The sequence below is a fragment of the Corvus cornix genome, chromosome 9, assembly GCF_000738735.6.
Source record: "Corvus cornix cornix isolate S_Up_H32 chromosome 9, ASM73873v5, whole genome shotgun sequence".
NCBI lineage: Eukaryota > Metazoa > Chordata > Aves > Passeriformes > Corvidae > Corvus > Corvus cornix.
Window position 1 is genome coordinate 9,135,618 of NC_046339.1, and position 20,098 is coordinate 9,155,715.

The 20,098-nt window shown below is 46.3% G+C and overlaps 1 protein-coding gene across 2 annotated transcripts; it reads left to right on the forward strand.

Moving 5' to 3' along the window:
• The first annotated feature begins 813 nt into the window (after nt 1-813).
• EIF4E2 (eukaryotic translation initiation factor 4E family member 2) lies at nt 814-19,285 on the forward strand. 2 transcript variants are annotated; one of them, XM_010397248.3, is made up of 8 exons: nt 814-918; nt 1,658-1,772; nt 2,890-3,024; nt 5,443-5,547; nt 8,414-8,566; nt 8,659-8,795; nt 16,218-16,296; nt 18,810-19,285. In XM_010397248.3, the coding sequence occupies exons 1-7, from the start codon at nt 899-901 to the stop codon at nt 16,261-16,263; spliced, it is 711 nt and encodes a 236-aa protein (XP_010395550.1). In that variant the 5' UTR covers nt 814-898; the 3' UTR covers nt 16,264-16,296; nt 18,810-19,285. The 2 variants fall into 2 exon arrangements, with proteins under 2 accessions (XP_010395550.1, XP_010395551.1); XM_010397249.3 differs by lacking the exon at nt 16,218-16,296.
• Nucleotides 19,286-20,098: the final 813 nt, after the last annotated feature.

Below are 20,098 nucleotides of genomic sequence, written 5' to 3' on the forward strand. Positions count from 1 at the left end.
AATAGCAGCATTACATTACTGTGCTTTGCAAGGATGAATACACTCACACAGTACAGGACATGTAGTGCCTTACATATGCTGAATACCATTTTTTCATGTTCCTAATCAACAGACTGCTGAGAGATATTAGTTGTTTAGCATAAGTAAGTTTTAAGTAGACTGAGTTACAGAGTTATAATATTGTGTGATTTGTTTTTCGCTTTGCTTGCTTAGCATGAGTACCTGGATTACAAAGGCACTCTTTCCACATCACAAATTGATGGAGAAAGAGAAACTATGGCACTCAGAAATCCATTTATTAACTCTGACAGAGAGCAGAAATTATTGGTCAGAGATTTGAAAGCTCTGTGAAAAGATTCTGTGCTCATGGAGTAACCTGGGAACAGATTCATGAAGTGCAAGGAGATGCTGAAGGGGGACGATCACCCTTATCCTCTATGAAGTGTTCATTCTGGAGCTTGCAGGCTCTTTAGTGGGACATTTTTCCCGTTTTCTGTGCCATCCCTTACTGTACACGAAGGAAAGAGCGATGGGGAGCGCGTCGAGCTGGGGGCTCCCTGTCGCCACAGAAGGCAAGGTGGGCAAACCCTTTGAAGAGTAACTGTCTGAGTCCTCAAACTGTATCTACCGGAGCAAAATTAATTGTATGAATAATTTGTAACTCTCTGGCTCGGTCCCCGGCGCCAGGCACGCCACACCCAGGATGCCGGCCGTGCCCTCCGGGCCGTGCCCTCAGGGCCGCTCCCCTCCCCGCCCGCCGTGCGCCGTGTTACGGCTCCGGGGGGAAACGCGGGACGTTATGGCCACACCGCCGGAAGCGGCGGAAGGGTTTCGCGGGCGGACCCAGCAGGGCGGAAATCGCTGAGGCGAACGGGGGTGGCGGCGGCAGCGAGCGACGATGAACAACAAATTCGACGCGTGAGTGTCACCCCGAGCCCCCCCGGCCGACCTCCGGTGCGGGGCCTGCACGGCCCCGAGCCCAACTGGCCCCTCCCGCCGCTGCCCTGGCGCCGGGCGGGCGAGACGCGATGAGTCACGGGGCTACGCACAGCCCCGTCCCTGCAGCCGGGGCCCGGCCCGGCCCCGAGGGGACGTGGGACCCAGGGGTGTGGGCGATGGGCCGGCGGCAGTCCCGCACCGGGGAGTCGCGGGCCGCCTCGTGGCCCCGCTTGTCTCTCGTTTTTTCCGGCCCTTCGTAGGGAATGGGGCGGGCGGAGAGAGACCTGTGGGGTGCTGGGTGCTGGCGCGGTGTCTGCTCGCCCGAGGCGCTGCCCCTGCTGTGCTGGGGGGCGTGGGGAGCAGGGTGGGAGGGCGTCAGAAGAGTTACAGTGGCAGGTCTTCACGTCGGCCCCCTGAATAGCAGGGAACCCTAACAAGTAGCTGGGGTTTCCTGTGGCAGATCAGTATCTAGCACAAACTACTTGAGTTTGTTCTAAAAAGCTGTTTCATGGTTCACTTCGGCTTAAAAGCGTGTGCCCAAGATGCCTGTGATGGGTATGAAAGTAGAAGCAGTTTTTACTGTGTGGGTTGTCAAGTGTAGATTTCCAGACTCTGGTGGCTCCTGTACCGTGGAGGAGCTTTGGAGCAGAGACTACCTGGGCTTGGTATGAACCTTCTCAGCGGTGTGATGGCTCTCTTTGTTGTTTTTCTTTACCAGATTGAAAGATGATGATAGTGGAGACCATGACCAGAATGAGGAAAATAACACACAGAAAGACAGTGAGAAGGAAAAGAATGATCGTGAGAAACCACAGAGTACTACGAAGAGGAAGGTATGGTGCTGGCATCTGCAGTCCACTGCCAGGGCATGGTGTGGCAGTGCTAGGGAGTCAGTCCTCAGTTCAGGGATAAGGAAAGTATGTCTTGGGAGGCCTGTGGTCTCAGTGCATTGTTACTGCTGCAGTGAAGACAGAGGGACTATGTTCGATTTCAATAGTTTGTTGTAAGCTTTGGAGGTCTCTAATCTGAGGGGTGAATGCTGCCCTCACTAACATAGCTACTACCGTGCCAGGCTTTGGAATGGAAATGAGAAATAAAGCTTCATTTTTCTCCAAAAACAAATGTGGAAGAGGGCGTGGGGAAAGGACTCCTGTCTGACGGGGCAGTAGTGGTTTGAAGGTGGTTTAGCAGGCAGTGTTTGTGCCACTGTTGAAATAACTTTTAAGATGTGTCCCTGTGTGTAGTGTAGCCTGGTCAAGAAGGCATAAGGCATCTATCTCTACTGGGTTTTTTTAATCTTATGTTTAGGAGAACTGTGTGCTGTGTCTGAAGTAATACAACCCTTGTAAACTTGCCATAATCAAGAGGAAAGTAGAGATGTAAGCCCTGGTAACTCCTGTAACAGCATCAAGTACTACAAGATAAGGGCTGTGATTGGGGTTTTCTCTGTAAGTTTTGACTCCTGGCTAATGAGCTCTCATTAGCCTCTTTTGTGCTCATTAGAAGTCTTTTTAATCAGAAATCAGTGTTTTGGAAATTAAAAAGTGATCGCTGCTCACTGCTGGTAATGGCTTCTGCCAGAGCTGACATAACAAGTTCTAAGATTAATCCTTCCAGAGCACTGGGGTGTTGGTTGCTTAAGGCAATTGGTGTCACCAAAGAGTTTTAATTGCTTTTGAATCATGGCTCATTATAAGTGGAGTTTATCCTTCCCAGAGGAGGAGAGTGTCTTTTTTTTCTTCCTTAATTTGAAAAAGTTAAGGGTCTCACACTGCCCTTTTTAGTTTATCTGTTTGTTTTCCTTTGAGGCACAGTTGTGGACTAAAAAAAATTCAGTAATGATGCCTCTGATGGCTTGAATGGTTGCTTTTATATGCTGTAAATATAATTTTTACCGTTCTCCTTTTTAGAGGAGCATGCAAGGGGTAAACAAGCTTTTCTTTTCTGCAGGCTGTGGTCCCGGGGCCAGCTGAGCACCCCTTACAGTATAACTACACCTTCTGGTACTCCCGACGGACCCCCGGGCGGCCCACCAGCTCCCAGAGTTATGAACAGAACATCAAACAGATTGGCACCTTTGCCTCCGTGAGTACCCCCCTGCTGTCCCTGTGTCACTTGGGCACAGCGTGGTCCTTGTGGCTCAGTCCCTCTGTGCTGGCTCTGTGCACACACAGGCTGTGCTTGTGGTGGCAGGAGCAGAGGGCAGTGAGTGGTTTGCCAAGGCAAATGAGCTCTTGAATTACTTATAGCAGGAGATGTGTCTTTAGCACTTTTCCTCTGCCCTGTGCTGGACCTCTGTGCATGGTGGTTGCTGGAATAATAATAGAAAAAAAGAAGAGCAGCCGTGTAGTTCAGTTATGGCTGGAGCAGAACTGGACAGGTCAGCAAGAGAAGAAAGGAACAGGTTTTCTGTTCCTTTTCTGTAAGGTTCCCCCTCCCCCCCCCACTTCCCTCCACCCACATTCCCACCACAAAGACTGTGTTTGGAATAAGCATCTGGCATGCTGTATTTGCCAGCACCTGGTGGCCTGCTGTCTGTCTGGAAGTGATGGACAACGTGCAGTTTGGTGTTGCAATCAAGTTCATTAAAATGCAAATTGCTCTTCCTTTCCCCTTCCACTCTGTGCTTGCTTGTTCCTGGAATAAACTTGAGCGTGTCCTGGAAAGGTGGTGTTGGGTTTTTGCATGGTGCTGGCAGAGTAAAACCTCCCTCAAGAGCCCAAGATACACAAGCCCAAGATTACTGTTCTAAAGCCCAGGAAGTCTGTTGGCTGTTTTCTTCCTTTTTCTTTTCAATCTGGTATTTGCCCAGTTCTTTTAGGGTCTCTTACAAATGTTCATTTTGCCCACCAGTATATGTCCTCTGAAATATGAGGATTTATAAAAATACCCCTTTATTCCTTCTGGAGACTGCATAAAAATGTGCCCGTCCAAGCAGCTGGGTTGTGTTAGTGCATGCACACAGGATAAGGGTGGGGAGAAGAGCCTGTTGTTGTGGGTAGTTACTGCTCCTATTACCCCGTGTGAGCAAGTACTTTCAGTTCAGATGAAAAACGTGGCTGCCACTTCAATGATCTGGCGATAACTTTTCAATCTGATAAATCAGTGTAGGCTTAACATTGATTTTTAGCTTCTTAGAGGAAAAGCATCATGTTGAATATTCTGTTGTCTGCTCTTTGCTACAGAGAATTTATGGAGGCCATTATAGGCTGGAAGTGCAGCAGTTCTGTTAGGATGGAGAGAGACTGGTCAGCATATCTGATGATGTGTTTGGGTCCAAATTCTATTTAAGGAAATTAAACGGCAAACTTCAGAAGGAATTGTCTGGGCTAAGTCTGGGTTCAGATTTATTCTTGGCTTTTCAATGGAAAGCTCTAAAAGCTGTGAAATGTGAGCCACTAGAGGGCACGTTCCTTCACTGTGGGTGTGTGATTTCCCTATGGATGTTCCGTCGTGCCTGACAAAAATAGATTGCTTCTGACCCCTCCTCAGTCTTGGTTCATAATTTTATTGACTATAAAAGCAAATTCCGGCTGGGATGGCAGAGGTCACAGATTGGAGCGGAATTCCAACTGCTGACCAAGTCATTAAGGTCTCTGATAAAGTACTTGGGGTGATGTCTGACCCCTTCAGCTGCACTGCTGGTCTGCTTAATAGCTATTATCTTACTGAGTAGAGTCTTCTTAAAATATGGAAATTAGTATAATCCCTTCCACTGCCTTGTTTTGTTTTAAAGATCCATCCTCTCTCAAATCCTTTCTTACCTAGAGATTGTCAAAGGATAAATATGCTGTTTTTAAGAACTATAAAAGATAAGTCCCATGCCTTACAGTCAGATTATCTCAAGCATACACAGGGGTGCCAGAGTGGAACTGGTCAAAGTGAAGTTGTCCAAGTGTACCATGGCAGACTGTAAAAAGAAGTAAGATATATTTTTTAAAAAACTCTGAATAGTGCCTCCCAATCTTAAACTAGCATCAGAATGTACATGTTGTCTTAAAATCTGCGTACACTAAAATTAAGTACAAAAAATGTCTAATTTGGAGGCTTCTGCAGTTTCCATGGTCACAGAGAGCAGTGGTTATTCAGGGCAGAGAGGCTTGGCTGTAGCTGATGCATTTGCTTTTATATCATAATCATTGGACATACCCAGTGATTGAAAGTTTGGGCAGTAGGATTTATAAGATATGTTTGGAACTGTTCTCCAGAGCAGCTGTTACCTTAGCACAGATTTCTTCAGACAAACACTGAGTGACATTAGAGGCCCCTATTGAATGTTTCAAGTGGTCACCTGGTAATGGAGCCAGTCAGAAACAGGCACGCATGCTCTGACACTACTGCTGCCTTTTATGTTGCCTAATTAACACCCTGGTGACAAGGGAGTAGAACAGAAGAGGGGAAGGTGGCTCTGGAGAGCTGGTGTAAAAATGGAAGCCTGTTTCTGTAGAAGTCTTGACTGTGAACAGTTTGAGCAGCCTCACCATGTGGTTCGTGTTGTTGCAGGTGGAACAGTTCTGGCGGTTTTACAGTCACATGGTACGTCCTGGGGACCTGACAGGCCACAGTGACTTCCATCTTTTCAAAGAGGGCATCAAACCAATGTGGGAGGTGAGTTGGAGCTCTTATTTCTGCCTTGATATTTTCCCACAGTATTTTGGGGGGGAACCTTCTACAGTGGAGGGACTCTTGTCATTAAATGGCACTCCATTGGATTTTCTTGGGTGAAAAGCTTTCGTCTGGGTTTCCTGTAAACTTGTCCTCAGAATTCTGTCCCATGTAACCTAACAGTCATGCTGCCAGAGAGGGAAGATGGGAAAGTTGCTGGCTGCACCTCCCCAAAGGTTTCTGAACTGCCGTTGCCAATGGAGGGATACCCCAGCTAAGCTCTGTGCCTCCCAGTATAGGCACTTGCCTCTTACAGCTGCCTCCAGTGACAGCAGTGCCGGGCTTTCCTCTGGAAGGACTGGACCTCTCCAAGTGGAATTCAACAAAGCTTATAAAAACCAACACTCCTTTTTCAGTCGAGGAAGGCAGAGATGCAAATGGCATATGGTTAGAAGCCTACACACAGAGCTGGAAATGGAAAAACAACTTAGCCTTTTATTTGCTTTTTTTTTTTTTTTTTTTTTTTTTTTTTTTTTTTTTGGTTCCAAGGCTTTAGTTTGCTTCTATTTCTATCCAAATCTGTTTAAAACATTGAAAAAAATCTTTGCCCAGCTAATCATTCTTCCAGTTCCTGGCCTGCTTCCAGCAATGACCAATAGCATTCACAATATGAGGATTTTATGTGTTTCTCTGAAGTACCTAATTATACTGCTTGGTCCTGAGAAATTTATATGTGACCCTTGTTGGCAATTATTTTAAGCAAGGTGTTTTATAGCCAGTTACTGCAAATACAATTTATATAAAACGTTTAACCCTCTTTGGACACCTGGTGAGCAAATTCCTCAGACCAGAGTCCCCAAGTTAATGATACCAGAATTTCTATAGAGCATTTCCTGGTAGCCATTTTAAGGTGGGAGTGGAGAGATTCTTTGGTATTTTTACTTCTGGCCCTACTTCCTTCTTACATTTCTAGAAGAGGACCTGAGATCTCACTTCTGGCCTTTCACTGCTGTGTGCTTTGTAGGGCTTTGTTTATGTTTCTTCCAAACCAGTCCTTAGTTACTGTCATTCTGGTAGGCACATACGTGCCTGTGTGTAGCTCTGATCTTTTTCTGCATCCATCTGTGCCTTTTCTGGTAAAGTCAGAAGCACTAAGCATAATATTCCCTGGTGATTTACTGGGGTGCAGATCATTATTATTCTGGTAAAGGAGAATCAAATGCTTGACTGAACTGAATCTTGTTTAACCTGAAAGAAAACTAACAACAACCATAAAGCACATGATACAGCATCTGCCTCCCAATCACTGCTCTCTCTGTAGCCTTGAACCTGCTTAAGCCACCTTTGAGATATTTTTAGCAATATCACTGTCTCTTCTGATGCCCGTTAGTCATTGTGGAAACTTTGAAGAGTTAAACCCAACTCCCAGTCTAAAGGCTGTGATGTTCACAACTTGGAAAACAAGGACGCTTAACAGAAAGTAGTTTGCTTCTCACAGGAGTCTGCCACATTCCTAGAACTTGTGTTGATTTGGATGGCTCCTGTCATGCTTTGAGGTTTGTCTGGAGCTGACGCCTTCCCCTTTCGGTCCAGCACATACCTGAAAAGTAAGAGTCAGGTGAATGCTGCTGTTATGCTGACATTTCCATGCTTCCTCAGGATTGCTTCTTTAGCACTTGCTGTCTCTGAGAAAGCACACAAATGTTTAGTTTTATCTGACCCCTAGAGAAGCTTTAAGGCTAAAATAAAATTAACTTTATTTCATTAAGAAGGCTTGGGCTGCCTTGCCTGGCATCTTTAAGGTGTGTCCCAGCTTGACAGAGGGGATTGCTGGGGATTTGGAGAGGGATGTCCTGTTTTGTGCAGTCTCCTCTGAGTCATCCTTTGTTCTCTGTTTCTGTCCTAGACCTGTCTTCCCTTACCCTTCCTAACTGCCACCTCTTTGACTTGTTCCTACCTCTCTGTCTTCAGCTTTGGATGCAAATTTGTTCCCCTCTCACCTTGTAAGATTTCCCAGCTACAGTGTTGTACCAGAGAGTGCCACAGTGTTCTGCACAGAGGAGAAGCTGCTCTTTGACATAGCTGTGTGTTCTGGGGAGCAAGGGAGGCTGTAGCAGTTTCCAGCTTTTTGTCAGCTTCAAGATACAGAATCACAATACTGAGGTGACAGACTGGGTGCTTAGCATAAATTTTTTCTTTTATTCTCTCCCCTCATTTTGGTTATTTCCCTGGGTCACCACAGTCTGGAGCAAGCATTCAGCTGTATGATGTGTGATAAATGTCAGTAGTTCTCAGAGAACAGGGTCGTCCTTTCTGTGTTAACACAGCTTGTGAGCCCATTCCTGGAAATGTGGAAGGACAATGTTTATCAATTTTTTGCTCGCTTTTAAAATACCACTTTGCAAACTCTTTCCTGGCCTTCCATGCTCTGTGATGAGGGGGTTCTCCTGTTTTACAGGGATCTTGTTTTACAAGCAGAACTACATATACAGTGGATTAGACAAATGGTGAATGAGTCTCAAGTTTAGGAATAGTTTTAAAGTCCTTGCTTCTGGGTCTGTTTGTGCAGATTGGTAGGCTGGTGTTAGTCTTTGCTTGTGGGATCAAAACACTACAACTCAAGTCTTCAGAGCATAGAACTTTGTCTGGAAGGCCGAGGGCCATTGTTTCAAGTACTTTGTATTCAAAGTTAGTGGTTTTCCTCTGTCTCTGCTTGTATGGAGGAGAAGTGAAATAAAGTGCTTTTGCTTGAAAATACCTCCCTTGCCCCACCCAATCAATATCTGCTCCTGTTTGTGGCTCTGCTGTCTTGTGGGTAGCAGAAAAATAGCTAGGAGAAAACAAATCAATTTATTTCCCCTCTTCCTAGGATGATGCCAACAAAAATGGTGGTAAATGGATTATCCGTCTGCGGAAGGGCTTAGCGTCACGGTGCTGGGAGAATCTTATTCTGGCCATGTTGGGAGAGCAGTTCATGGTGGGGGAAGAAATCTGTGGGGCCGTCGTCTCTGTCCGATTCCAGGTGAGTGCTTGTGAGAACTGGCACGTGCTGCCGTGTGGCAGGGCTGCAAAAAGTGCCCCGTGCTCACCCCTTCCTCCCGTGCTATTGTGCAGGAGGACATCATCTCCATATGGAACAAGACAGCCAGCGACCAGGCCACGACAGCCCGGATACGCGACACGTTACGAAGAGTGCTCAACCTACCTCCCAACACCATCATGGAATATAAAACCCACACGGATAGCATCAAGTACGTGTGCTGGCCAGGGGGGTGCTGCAGGTTGCATGTGTGCTCGAGCAGCTCAGTGCACGGCGCAGGCGTTGGCAGAAGTGCTCGTGTGCGTTAGGGCTGTTCCTGCAAACTGAAGTGCAAACAGCAGCAGTTGTTGCCAGCGCGCTTCGAAAGCCAAATTCCTTTGTTGTTGTCGTGCTGTTGTTAGGGGTGTTTGGTTCTATGAGCAAAACCTTTTTCTTTTTAAGTGTGTGATCCAGAGTTATTTTAACAATCTACCCAGCCTGTCACTCAGGCTATGGGCAGCCCAGGGTGGGACTGTGACTTGATGTATTCAAAGAGAAGATTGCAGTAGGGGGCGGAGGGGGAAGAATCATTTGAATAAACAGAGATTCTGGGGAGTAAAGTGCGGAAGCTAACGGGGATTTATAGTGCCATTAGACTTATAAATGGTCTTGGGAAAGTGCTGTGTGAATTTACAGTGCTGTACAAATGATTTCTAATCATAATAAACGTCGTATATTAAGTCTTCCAGGCCCTGGTGACAGAGGCTCTTTAACAAGACTAGAAGATCATGGTACACAGAGAGGACAGCTGTATTTTTAAATAAATGTATTATAGCTTACCGTATCAGGCCATTCAGGGTGACTTTTATTTCCCACAAAGTGACAAAAATTTGCACATATAGGTATTAGTTAGAGGTGAGTAATACGTTGTTTTTATTTTTTTCTTAAGTGTATTATAAACCAATACACTGATTAGGTCATATTGGTTAAATTAATACTTGAAAAGGTGCACACAGAAAAAGAAGTGAAACAAATGAATAAGACACTAATGGGGCAGAGAGCTTTCTAATCTTGCCTGTAATGAGGGTGCAAATATCTTTCATGACTTTCTTTTATCATGCTGGCTTGTTCTTTCCACGTAATCACCCTGTCATCAGTCTGCTGTCAGACAGTTTGATGGGATCAATCCTGGTTCTAGCAGACAGCTAGCTTTCAATTTTGAGTGTGGGTCACTAGTATTTATACAGAGATCTCGCTGAAACTGCCTGTAGACATCTAGTGTTCCATGTGGCCCTCCCTCCTGTGTGAGTGGGAAAGAGAAGGGAAGGAGATGATTTTTTCCATGATTTTGCCAGTGGTGTTCCTCATGCACTTTTTGCCAGGAGAGGGCACTAGGGACTCTCTGTCCATGTTGGGAAACAGCAAAGTGCTCATGTGGACACACAGCAGAGTATTTTACTCCTGTTCAGCAGCAGCAGACTGCGGACTTTGCTGATGCGGCTTTGTGGTGAGAGCAGGGAGGTGTTTGACTTCTCTCAGGCTCTGTAGGAAAAGCCGTGTATGGAGCCAGCTATCCTAAGCTGTGGTGGTGGTTCATATAGCAAGTGTAAAATGGGAATGATATGGCCTTTCCCTTGTGAGCTATCGCCACCAGCACTTCCTAGCATAGAGAATGCTGCTATAGCAATGTTTGTGCTTGCTCTGGCAGGTGTAAGGCCTTGAGTGATGGTGCATCCAGTAGTGTGGCATCATTTCCCTACACCAGTGTAACATGCTGTGCTTGCTGCCCTCTCTTCCTGCATAGCATCCAAATTTCATTTTCTGCTGCTGACATGTGGTGCAAAATGAGCTTGTCTGAGAATAACAGGTGTTGGAGGTATCAAGTTTAGTAGCTCAGATTACAGCTGGGAGCAATTCTTGAATAGAGGCTGCCTGGCTTGTCTCCCACTCATTCTTCTGTGGGTAGAAGGGTTAGTCAGGAATTGCTTCGATGATGTCCCAGTCAGGTAGGTCTAAGCAATTAACCTTCTGCCATGTAGGGCATCATGAAAGCCCCTTTTTTTCCCATTGCCTCGCTTGAGCTGCAGCAGTCTGATTGCAGTGCTCTCCAGCACCTCCTTCCAATGGCACTGGTGTAAATTCAGAGCAGAACTGCTGTTGGTGGAGTTTCTGTGTAGTCATGCACAGACCAACTTCTTGTGCCTCTCTTGCCTGGTACCAGCAGGCAGCAAGGGACAGCAGCTGCAGAGAGGTGACGGTGGCTGCCTTGTGATAGAGGAGAGCAGGACAGCCCCAGCTTTCACTCTGACTCTGCTTGGCTTAGCTTCATATCATTAAGGTTCTCTCACTAATGAAGAAGCTCTTGTGTAACTAGTTCTATCCTCCATAAAGTCTGGCTCCTTTTCCTTGCCCATCTATCAAGTCCTGTTGAAATACTGTCCGTCATGAATAAACTCCACTTATGCTGCGCATGTACCATGTGATTTATGACTCGGGAGGGCTTTCTAGCCAGCACTCTATATTCACACTCTGGCTGTGTTTCATGAAAAGCTCTAATGGAAGAGCTGTGCTCTAGGCTTTGTCAGGGCTGCCTTTCGAGGGGGGCTCGTGGCATTTTTCATTTGTATGGGCTGCATCTCTCCACTAGAGCTCTGCTCATGTGCGGGGCTTGATTGGCATTGATTGTGCTTCAGGGAAGGGAGCATGCTTAGCAAGAAAAGAACAGGCGTTTCTCAAAACCTTGACTTTTAGGTAGTGAATTGACCTGGATTAGCTTTTGACACACTGTAAATGAATGCTTCTGTAGAAATTGCTAGCATGCCTCTCACTGTGGAACCTGAGCCCTGTGTTTCAGGTTTTATATATTCCTTTTGTGATGATCATTTCATATTAAATCATTTCTAGACACCATTTTTCATGAGTTGTCAGTGAGACTGCAGCCCCTTTTGTTTCAGAAAGTGGTAGTGCTGCCAAGCTGCATTTGAAAAGTACCTGTTGCGTCACAGCAATTCCAAGGAGCTGTTCTGCATTCTGTCCTTCCTGCTCTCAGTGGTGGGGCTTGTGCATTTAGCTAGATAAGCAGATCTTTCATTGCAATTTTCCTGTGTTTGTCCTTTCTCTTGCTTGTGATATTGACAAGCTGCCTAAATCCCAGCGAGTAGAAGGGTCAGCCCAGTCTGTATGAATTTCCAGTCTTGCTAAGAGAACTAGAACAATCTCTTGGACTCTGCTTAATTCCAGGGGATTTATAGTACCTTAGACATTACAGTGCTGAGCACCTGAAGAGAACATATGCGACATTTTGTGGGTTACCTTATTTCAGTAGCTGGAGAGAAATTGCTTCTCTTTGTTCCCTCAGAGGTGCACTGAAAGAGGTGCCTTCAGATGCAGTGAACTGCTTAATAGGTTCAGTTCATCAGTGTTGTTAACCTTGGAGGGTGACATGGTCCAGAAGTGACAGTGGCTTATGGACAGTGGTACTTCCTGTGGCTTGGAATTAAACAAAAAAAAAAACCCCAAGAGCCTCTTTTGCTGCCGTAGGAGGTGCACTGTGCTTTTTTGAAAGCATAATGTTGCCAACCACAGCCTGGCCATGGGTCAGTGAAGCCACTGAAAATATTCGGGTATCTGTAGTGAGTGAACTGCAGTTGGGAGAGGGGTGAAGGGGAAGTGATCCCTTTTACATTTGACTTCTGAGCCCTGCAGCATGAAGTTTTTGGCTGCCTTGCATACACCTTTGCCCTGCCTGGGCTTATCAGCCTTTCTTTTCCGCACTGATAACTATGTGGTCAGTGACCATCTTTGTTGAGAGCTCTCAACCCCAACACCATCCAGGAATCCCAGGCAAATCCAGCAACACTGTTTCCAGTGTCAGGAGAGACCAGAGCAGTGGCCATCAGCAGGTTGCCACTGAGCAGGCTGGTGTGGAAGTGTTTTGGTTGCTGTGTGACGTTATGGATTGTCCTGTCAGCTTTAAAGCAAGGCTGCTTTTTCTGAAAACAAAGCTTCGCTTATTCGTGAGTGCCTGCTGCAGTGAGAGCTGAGCAGGGTATAAAACTATCCTTTCCTTTCAAAGTCACCACTGATAACTAATGGGATGGCTCGAGTAAATGAGAAGAATAGTTGATCTTAATAGAGCTGGCACTGGGTTCATTTCACTGCAGGCAGTTGGAGGAAATGGCCTCAGACTATATTGTAGGTAGGAAAAAAGAGGATATCCTATGGAGGGAATAATGCACTGTAAGAAGACTGCAGGGGTGAGGTTCTCAGGACAAAAACAGGAATGGCAAAAAAAGTGAGGAATTAGGAAGAGAAATCCCTGTAGAAGTGGCGGGTATTGGGCAAGAAGATTGGTGTTTGTGAGAAAGCTGGTGGTAGAGTGTTTGTGAGGTCTCCCTTGTCACAGCAGAGTTCAGCTAATTCTGTAACTATTGTGGTTTTTTTACAGCACTGGTTTCCATTTGCTTGCTAATTTCCAAAATTTTAGGAGAATTCCTCAATGCTGCTGTTCTACTTGTGTCACCTGTGCCCTTGACTGTGTCTTTAATGGTGTGGGCAGGGTTAATCTTGCCTACAGAGAGAGGGTTTCCAGATGGGACCCTCACATATTGATGCTTGTGAGAGGAAGGCAGGTTGCCTTGGGTCTTGCCAGCTATAGAGCTGCATTGTTTCACCCTGATCCATTCAAGTCTGAGAGCAGGAATAAAATCTAAAGGAGAGCAGTGATGTTCCAGATCTGGTAGCTGTCCTCCTGAGTCTCCGCAATACTGGCTTAATTCATTTATCACTCCATTCTTCAATTCCAGTCGTTTCCAGGTTGCTGCAAGTCTAAGAGCACTTGCATGGACCTGGTCTTTGAATTGATGGATTCATTGATTGGTTCTCCAGCACCATAATATGCTTTATTCAGAAGTGTCCATGACTTTGTGAAAGGCTTCCTTATCTTGGTGGCCTGTCTCTTACCAAAAAGGTGTCTATAACCTATTTATTTCATGGTTTTTTCAAGGTCAGTTTAGTTGTGTTTATTAAGTTGTGTTATATTGCCTTTGCTACAAGTACTGCCAGATAGGTGAAAGAATTATTTCAGGCTAGAAGGCCATCCTAGATTTTTTTTTCAAGCTGTTAGTCACAAAATTCTTGTCTGGATGTGAACAAATCCCAGGGGAAGCGCCCAGAAAGAGGCTGTGCTGCTCTGGACACCTGCAGAGTGTAGTGAGTAGTCAGTGTGCTGGCAGGTTCCCCATGGGCTGGCAAAAGAGACAGATTTTGGTGCCCTTTGTAAGGTACCATAAGTTCACTCTGAGCTCTCTGAATCCTTTCTTAGCTGGGGAAGGAGATGGTAAGGAGCAGGATTGCACAGAGAAATACTGGAGGCAAACTGCTAGGACTTAATTGAGGATGTCTGCAGAAAACAGCTAGTGCCACTTGCACAATGATGATTTGGAAAGTCCCTTGAAGCAGCTAAGACTGCCCTTCCTCTTTTTGCTGGAGTCTTCCTCTTTTTTTTTTTCCCCTTCTTTTTTTTGGGGGGGGGGGGTGGGTTTCTTTTTGGGGAGATAACAGCTTCTTTTCTCATTTTTTTTGCTCCAACTTACTTGCTGGGGCTAAAGGGAGCCCTGTCTGGGTCCTGACCCTGGGCAGTGGGGAAGAAGATGGGAAGTTTCAACAGTTGTGGGTCAGGAATGAGTATGGAAGAACAGCTCTGGCTGGCTTTATTTAGCCTGCTAATGTTTCCATTTCCCATCTGTTCAATGGGAATAATCTAAATGTTGGGGATCAATTCACCAAGTATCTGATCGCTGTGCAGACAGTATGGCAATAAGGTACTAAAAATGTCTATACATAAAAATAACCTCTTAGATTCTCTGGCACTGTGCCTTTGGCGTGTCACAGGTCATAAAGATTCTGCCAGATGAAATTAACTGGCAGCCTTGTTCAGTATGGAATGAGAGCAGCTTGCTCTCCTGGCATAGTTTAGGTACATTAGGACAGACACATCCTGGTGGATTTTTTCAGTCAAGTCAGCAGATAGTTGGAGTCATTAGTACTATAATATATATGAGGGTCTTGAATTAAAAATTCTTGGCTGGAAGAGCTTTTTCTCTCTGTCTGTGAGGACAGAGATGAAGGACTGTGTGCATGATGTTATTGGGATGTTGGAACAAGGAACTCCTTAGTTTGAAATGGGTAATAAATTATCGATTATGTTGACAAATAATCTGCCCTTGTGTTCCTTCTGCTGAGAAGTTACAAGTTTGGGAAAACTATGGGAGAAGAAAGAGAGATGTGATTGTGGGTGATAGGAGTGTGTTAGAAATACAAGGGAGGCTGGAGGGAAGACACGAAGGTGGAGACTTTTTGACAAGTCTGGGGATGTGCAAAGCTTACCAACAACTAAGAGGCCTCAGATAGAGAGTTTCTCTTCTCCCTAACTTTCTTCTGGAGAGATGCTGTTGAACCCCAAGGTCTCTGTGTTTATTTGGGCTATGACTTGCTGGGAAAGAGCATGTGACACCTGAGCTGCTTTTGCAAATGCTCTTTGGGATCTTGTCTCTGAGGCTCAGGTAAGAGCCAGGTTGGTGGTCTGGTTTTGGCACAGGTGCTGACTAACACAGGGTTTCCATTTCTGGACTCTCCTGTTGTGTTGCAGTGGCCTGATGAGGCAACGCACAAAACAAAATGTGAGGTAGCTGAGAAGTACCAGCAAAAAAATCTAGAGGGTGGTCTGAGTTTATGATTGACCTGGATTCCTTTTGAGGTCCCTCCAGCTCCATGGGACTCTGTGGCTTCAGTAAATGGCTTGGCATGTGCTGTAGGCACCAGTACTGTTTTGCTGGGCATGGAGAACTATGAGGTTCTTTGATGACTTTGATCCCAGAAGATAATAGTCATGCTCACATTAACCTCAGCATCTTTTCCCTGAGAGGGTTTTCACAATGCTGCCTTCGTAAAACCAACAGCAATTTTTCAGTCTGCTGCCTTCATCCATCAGTAACGTTCTCCACGTTGCAGTGGAGTGCAGTGTTAGGCTTCTCCCTCTGACTTATCTAAGAACATTTTCATTTCAAATAGCTGCGATGTTTTTACTGGGTCATCATTAACAATGCAGGTTTACAGTAGGAAATGAGACTTCCTAATAACAATTGGATTCTGCTGCCTGTTGGAAGAATTTTATAAGAACTAAGCTGTGTGGCATTAAAAGAAACTCTTTTTGGGGGGATTACCTGCATATGCAGTATGTGGCAAAGCATGAGGCCAGTAACTGGCTGAGTTTAACCAGCCAAGGAATGTGATAATCCTTCAGAAAGACGTAACATGGGCTATTTTATGAGCAATAGGAAATGGATATTCCATTTGTGACTAGGAAGGTCATACCTGTCTCTGGGTATTAATGTGGCTTTATCACCAGCAGCCAGTGGGAACGCTTCATGTCTGTGCAGAACGCTAAAGCTGCCTTGTGCTGTCAGATGTTTGGCTGGATTTTAAGGATGCTTCTATCCACTAGGGCGATCAGAGAATATTGCCTTGGTCTCTGAAGACAAGTGCCTTTCAAACGCCATTGAATGTTTCTGCTCTCGTTAAAAGTTAAGAAGCCTTTGATCTGAAGTGCTATTTTTTGTTTTTTATTTCATTTTTTTTCCCTCTGGCTTGCCAGGGCCTGGGAGGAGTTTCATGGCCTGGTGAACAGCAGTGGCCGCTGATCGAACGCTCCCCCTCCCTCTGTCACACCCAGGGTAGGGCCTCATCTTTCTTCCTATGTGACTTCATGGCATACCTCTCAGCTTCCAACCTTCTTCCCAGGGGCTGGCATGTTCTCTTGCCTTAGGGGCCTGATGGTGGGCCCATTCTGCTATTTGTTCTTTTCCAAAGGTCAAAATGATTTTTTAAATTTTTTTTTGACCAGACACCAGCATTTTCTGTTGAGGTGCTGTGTGCTCCTTTGCTAAAGTGTCCTTCCTCTGTATGAGGCACTTGTATCCCAGACCTGGTCCCAGGAGGCTGAGAGGTATGTCTGCAGCTTGGGTGTGTTGCCTAGGGTTGACTGTTATCAGGTATGGAGTGGTAAATCCTAAGCACATCCAGGTGATGGACACTGAGAGAGGCACCTGGGGCCTGACACACAGCTCTTTAACAGTGGGCTGGAACAGAATAAATTAGTTGGTCAGTAAAATGTTGTTCAGGAAGGACACCCAGCAGCTGCTGTAGGTAGAAATAATAATGTTGTGGCTAATGAGACAACCACCTGCTTCTGCTGGTAGTGTCAGCCAAGATGTGCAGAGAAGATAGCCAAGGTGAGCCCAGGGCTGCTGGGAGCCTCACAGCTCAGACTGTTTTCCCCCAGTGCCAACTTCCCTGATAGCAGGCCCTTAAGAAGGGCCAGCAAGAGGCCTGGCCATGAGAGTAGGGTTGGTTGTTGCCAAGTGGGATCGCTGCATTGCTGAGTGCCAGAGCAGAGGAATCTACTGGAGGGACACATTTACATTGCCTAATTCCCATAACTGGGGATGAAATGTAGCTGCTCCAACACAGCTGAGCTCTGAGGAGCTGCTGGGGATCCCAAAACCTCCCTCAACAACATTGGGCAAGCAGTGTTCTCATACCTTGCTCTGAAGTCATGGGTGAAAATAATATCTCTCTCTCCTCACAGGTTTGGCTTTTTGTGAGGCTCAGTGTTTACAAAATATTACACAGGCACTTGGTAGTGTTGTTATTGTTAGATGACATTCACGTGTCCTTCCGGAGGAGGAAACCAGCTCACTTCATGAAATACCAGGCTCTGAAGGCAGCAAATGTGCCAAGGGCATAGGAAAACAGTGGCAGAGTTCATTTAGCTCTCAGCTGTATTGGGTAGCCTGTGCTGAGCACGGATGAGCAGAGGGCCTGGGGCACCCCAATGAAGGCAAAAGGAGGGAAAATGTAGCAATCTGTCCATGGAAGAGCCAACTAAAGTGTGCTGTCCTCCTGAGGCAGGTGACATAGGTGGAAGTCCAGTCTGGGATAGAAAGCCAAACCATTGTTGCAAATTAACCAGAGTCCAGTTAATGAATCCTGAATCACATTCCCAAATGGCAGCCCATCCGACTCTTCTGGCAAGTGCAAAGGTGAACCCCAGTCTTCTGCAGATGGCCGCCAGCATGGTTTTTGCTGTCATGCTATAGCAGAGTAACTTTTTAAACTCTCTAAAAAGTGGTTTTTACTTCCTTCTGCTCTTCCATTTCTCCAGCCCACCTCCTGGAGGTGTTCCAGTCTGTGCTGGTACAGCTGCCATGCAGCTCCTGGCAGCACACAATGATAGCTCAAGGGTTTGAGTGGAATTTCACAGTCCTGCACAGCACCTTGCTGCTGAAGTTGCTGCTGAAGTTGCTGCCTTTGCTCTTCAACCATTTGGTGTGGTATGTCCTGGGGCATCCCTAAGTGTTTTGGCTTGGGCAACTTACAGCCCTGTCCCTGTTTATAGGAGGAGCTGCCAAACCTATCCTCTCAAAGTAATTGTAATCTCATTTGTTTCCAACACACCACCTTTCTATTAATGTGGAAATACACTTTGCCTGTTGCTGGTGCTCACAGGCTGGCAGTAAGCAGTAACAGATTTCTGTAACCTCCCCCATCTTCAATTGCTGCAGTGCCATGGGACTGTACTGAGGGAGATTGTAGGCCAACACTCCTTCCTTGGTCAATAGCCTCTGAGGCTTGTGGCTGTACTCACGTGAGTAGAAGCTGCTGACGAAACTCTTCTATTTAAACTTGAGGGAAGCATCCTTTTCAGATTAGATATTCTTTTAAGGTAGGAGAGATCAGAGAGCTAAACTTGTTGACAGTATGACTAAATACAAGGGACAGAGGCAGGGGGAGGTTGGTCTGATGGTGTATTTGTGCTCCAAGCAGAATCCCCAAGATAAATTTTCAGTAAAGAAGAGATCTTGCAAGTTGTTTAAACACCAGAATCCACCAGGGAGGTTTCCACACTCTATCATGTGCTTTGCTCACAGGAGATGACAATTTTTTTCTTATTGAATGGGGATGAACCAGGATCTCCCTCTGTTCCAAGTGTTCTGGAGTGACAGCTGACCTGTGTGAGAAGTCTGTAGTTGGGAAGCAGATCTGCATAGGAAGTTTAACGAGCGTTGATTTTGAGTGACGTACTGGGATGGCAACACTGGTAGCTGTGGTGGGGGGGAATGGGGAGGTGCTGTGATCTGAAGGAATGCACATTTTTAACCACTTTTTTCTTCCCTCTGTTTTCCAGGGATAATTCAAGCTTTCGAAACACAAAAATCACATTGTGAGAACAAGAGTTGGCACTAAGCTCCTCTCTCCGTGTTGAAAGCACTGAGAGTGCCCTCCGACCTCTGAAGGGACTCATGGGCCACTCTCGCACTCCTCCCTGGGGGAAGGATCCACCTGAAGCCCTCCAGCAGCGGTGACAATAGAGGCCGATTTTGTCTTACACAAACTTTTTTTTAGCAGTGGGGCGGGAGGCAGCCTTTCAATTAGCGGCGGGCCCTCGGGGCCGCATCTTGCAGCACTTTCCTCTCTTTCTCTACATGGCATGCAGGATCTCTGGGATTCTGCCTCAACATCAGAGCCTTTTGCTGAGGGATACCAGTATTATAAATCTCTCTGCAGCTGGGAGGAGCATCCCAGTTGAGAGTCAGCCCTGTGGTTTTCAAATGCCCCTTTTCAGTTCTGCCAATAAATTATTGGGTCTCTTTGTTTCTTTCAGTCTCTTTTATTTTTTCGCTCTGTCTGAAATTCGGTGGGGTGGTATTTCTCTAGGTTACCTGCTTTGTCTTTACTTCGTCTTCATACTCCTAGGTTAGCAGGGCCTTGTACCCACCCCTGTTTGTTGTGGAGAGGGATGTGAGCTTCCCTTAAACCAGGGCAAAGATACGTTTGGTGTCAGTTGCCTTCACTCTGTCTGTCTCGGTGGAGAGCCAGCAGCACTGGCTGAATTCAGGGCCAAGCCTGCTTCTGGTGTGCACTGGGGTTTGCAAGTCCCTGGGCCCCCAGTGGGTGTAGCAGAAGAGGGCGATGGCCCAGCCTGCTGCTCATTGCTGCGTGACAGCTGCGACCAGAAGAGGGGCTGGGAGTGACCCGCTGTCCTCCAGGGTGAGCCTCAGATGATGGGTTGTTGCCTGGAAAGCCAGCATGGCTGCAATTTGGATGCCACGGAAACAATAGGAGCTAATTATTTCCTCTGATTCTGCTTGACTACAACACTAATTGTACTCATTAACAGCTCCAGCCTTTTCTCCTTTTCCTTGGGGAATCGAACAATTGCCTTTCATTTTTAATGGAGCCTTTGCCTTGGGCCCAGGAGGGGAGGCTGTGGCCAGCAATGGGGCACATCTCCTGCCCCACGTGCTCTGTGCAGGCCCCCAGCAGAAAGGGCTGCTTGGGCCAATTTGCTTGTGACTGCAGAACCAGCAGCCCATGTCTGGGACAATTACCAGCCTTGGGGCGTGGGAGACCTTCAGCCTCATGACTCCAATTGGAAATTCCTTGTCTTACTATTGAAGTCTAGATTGAAAGCAG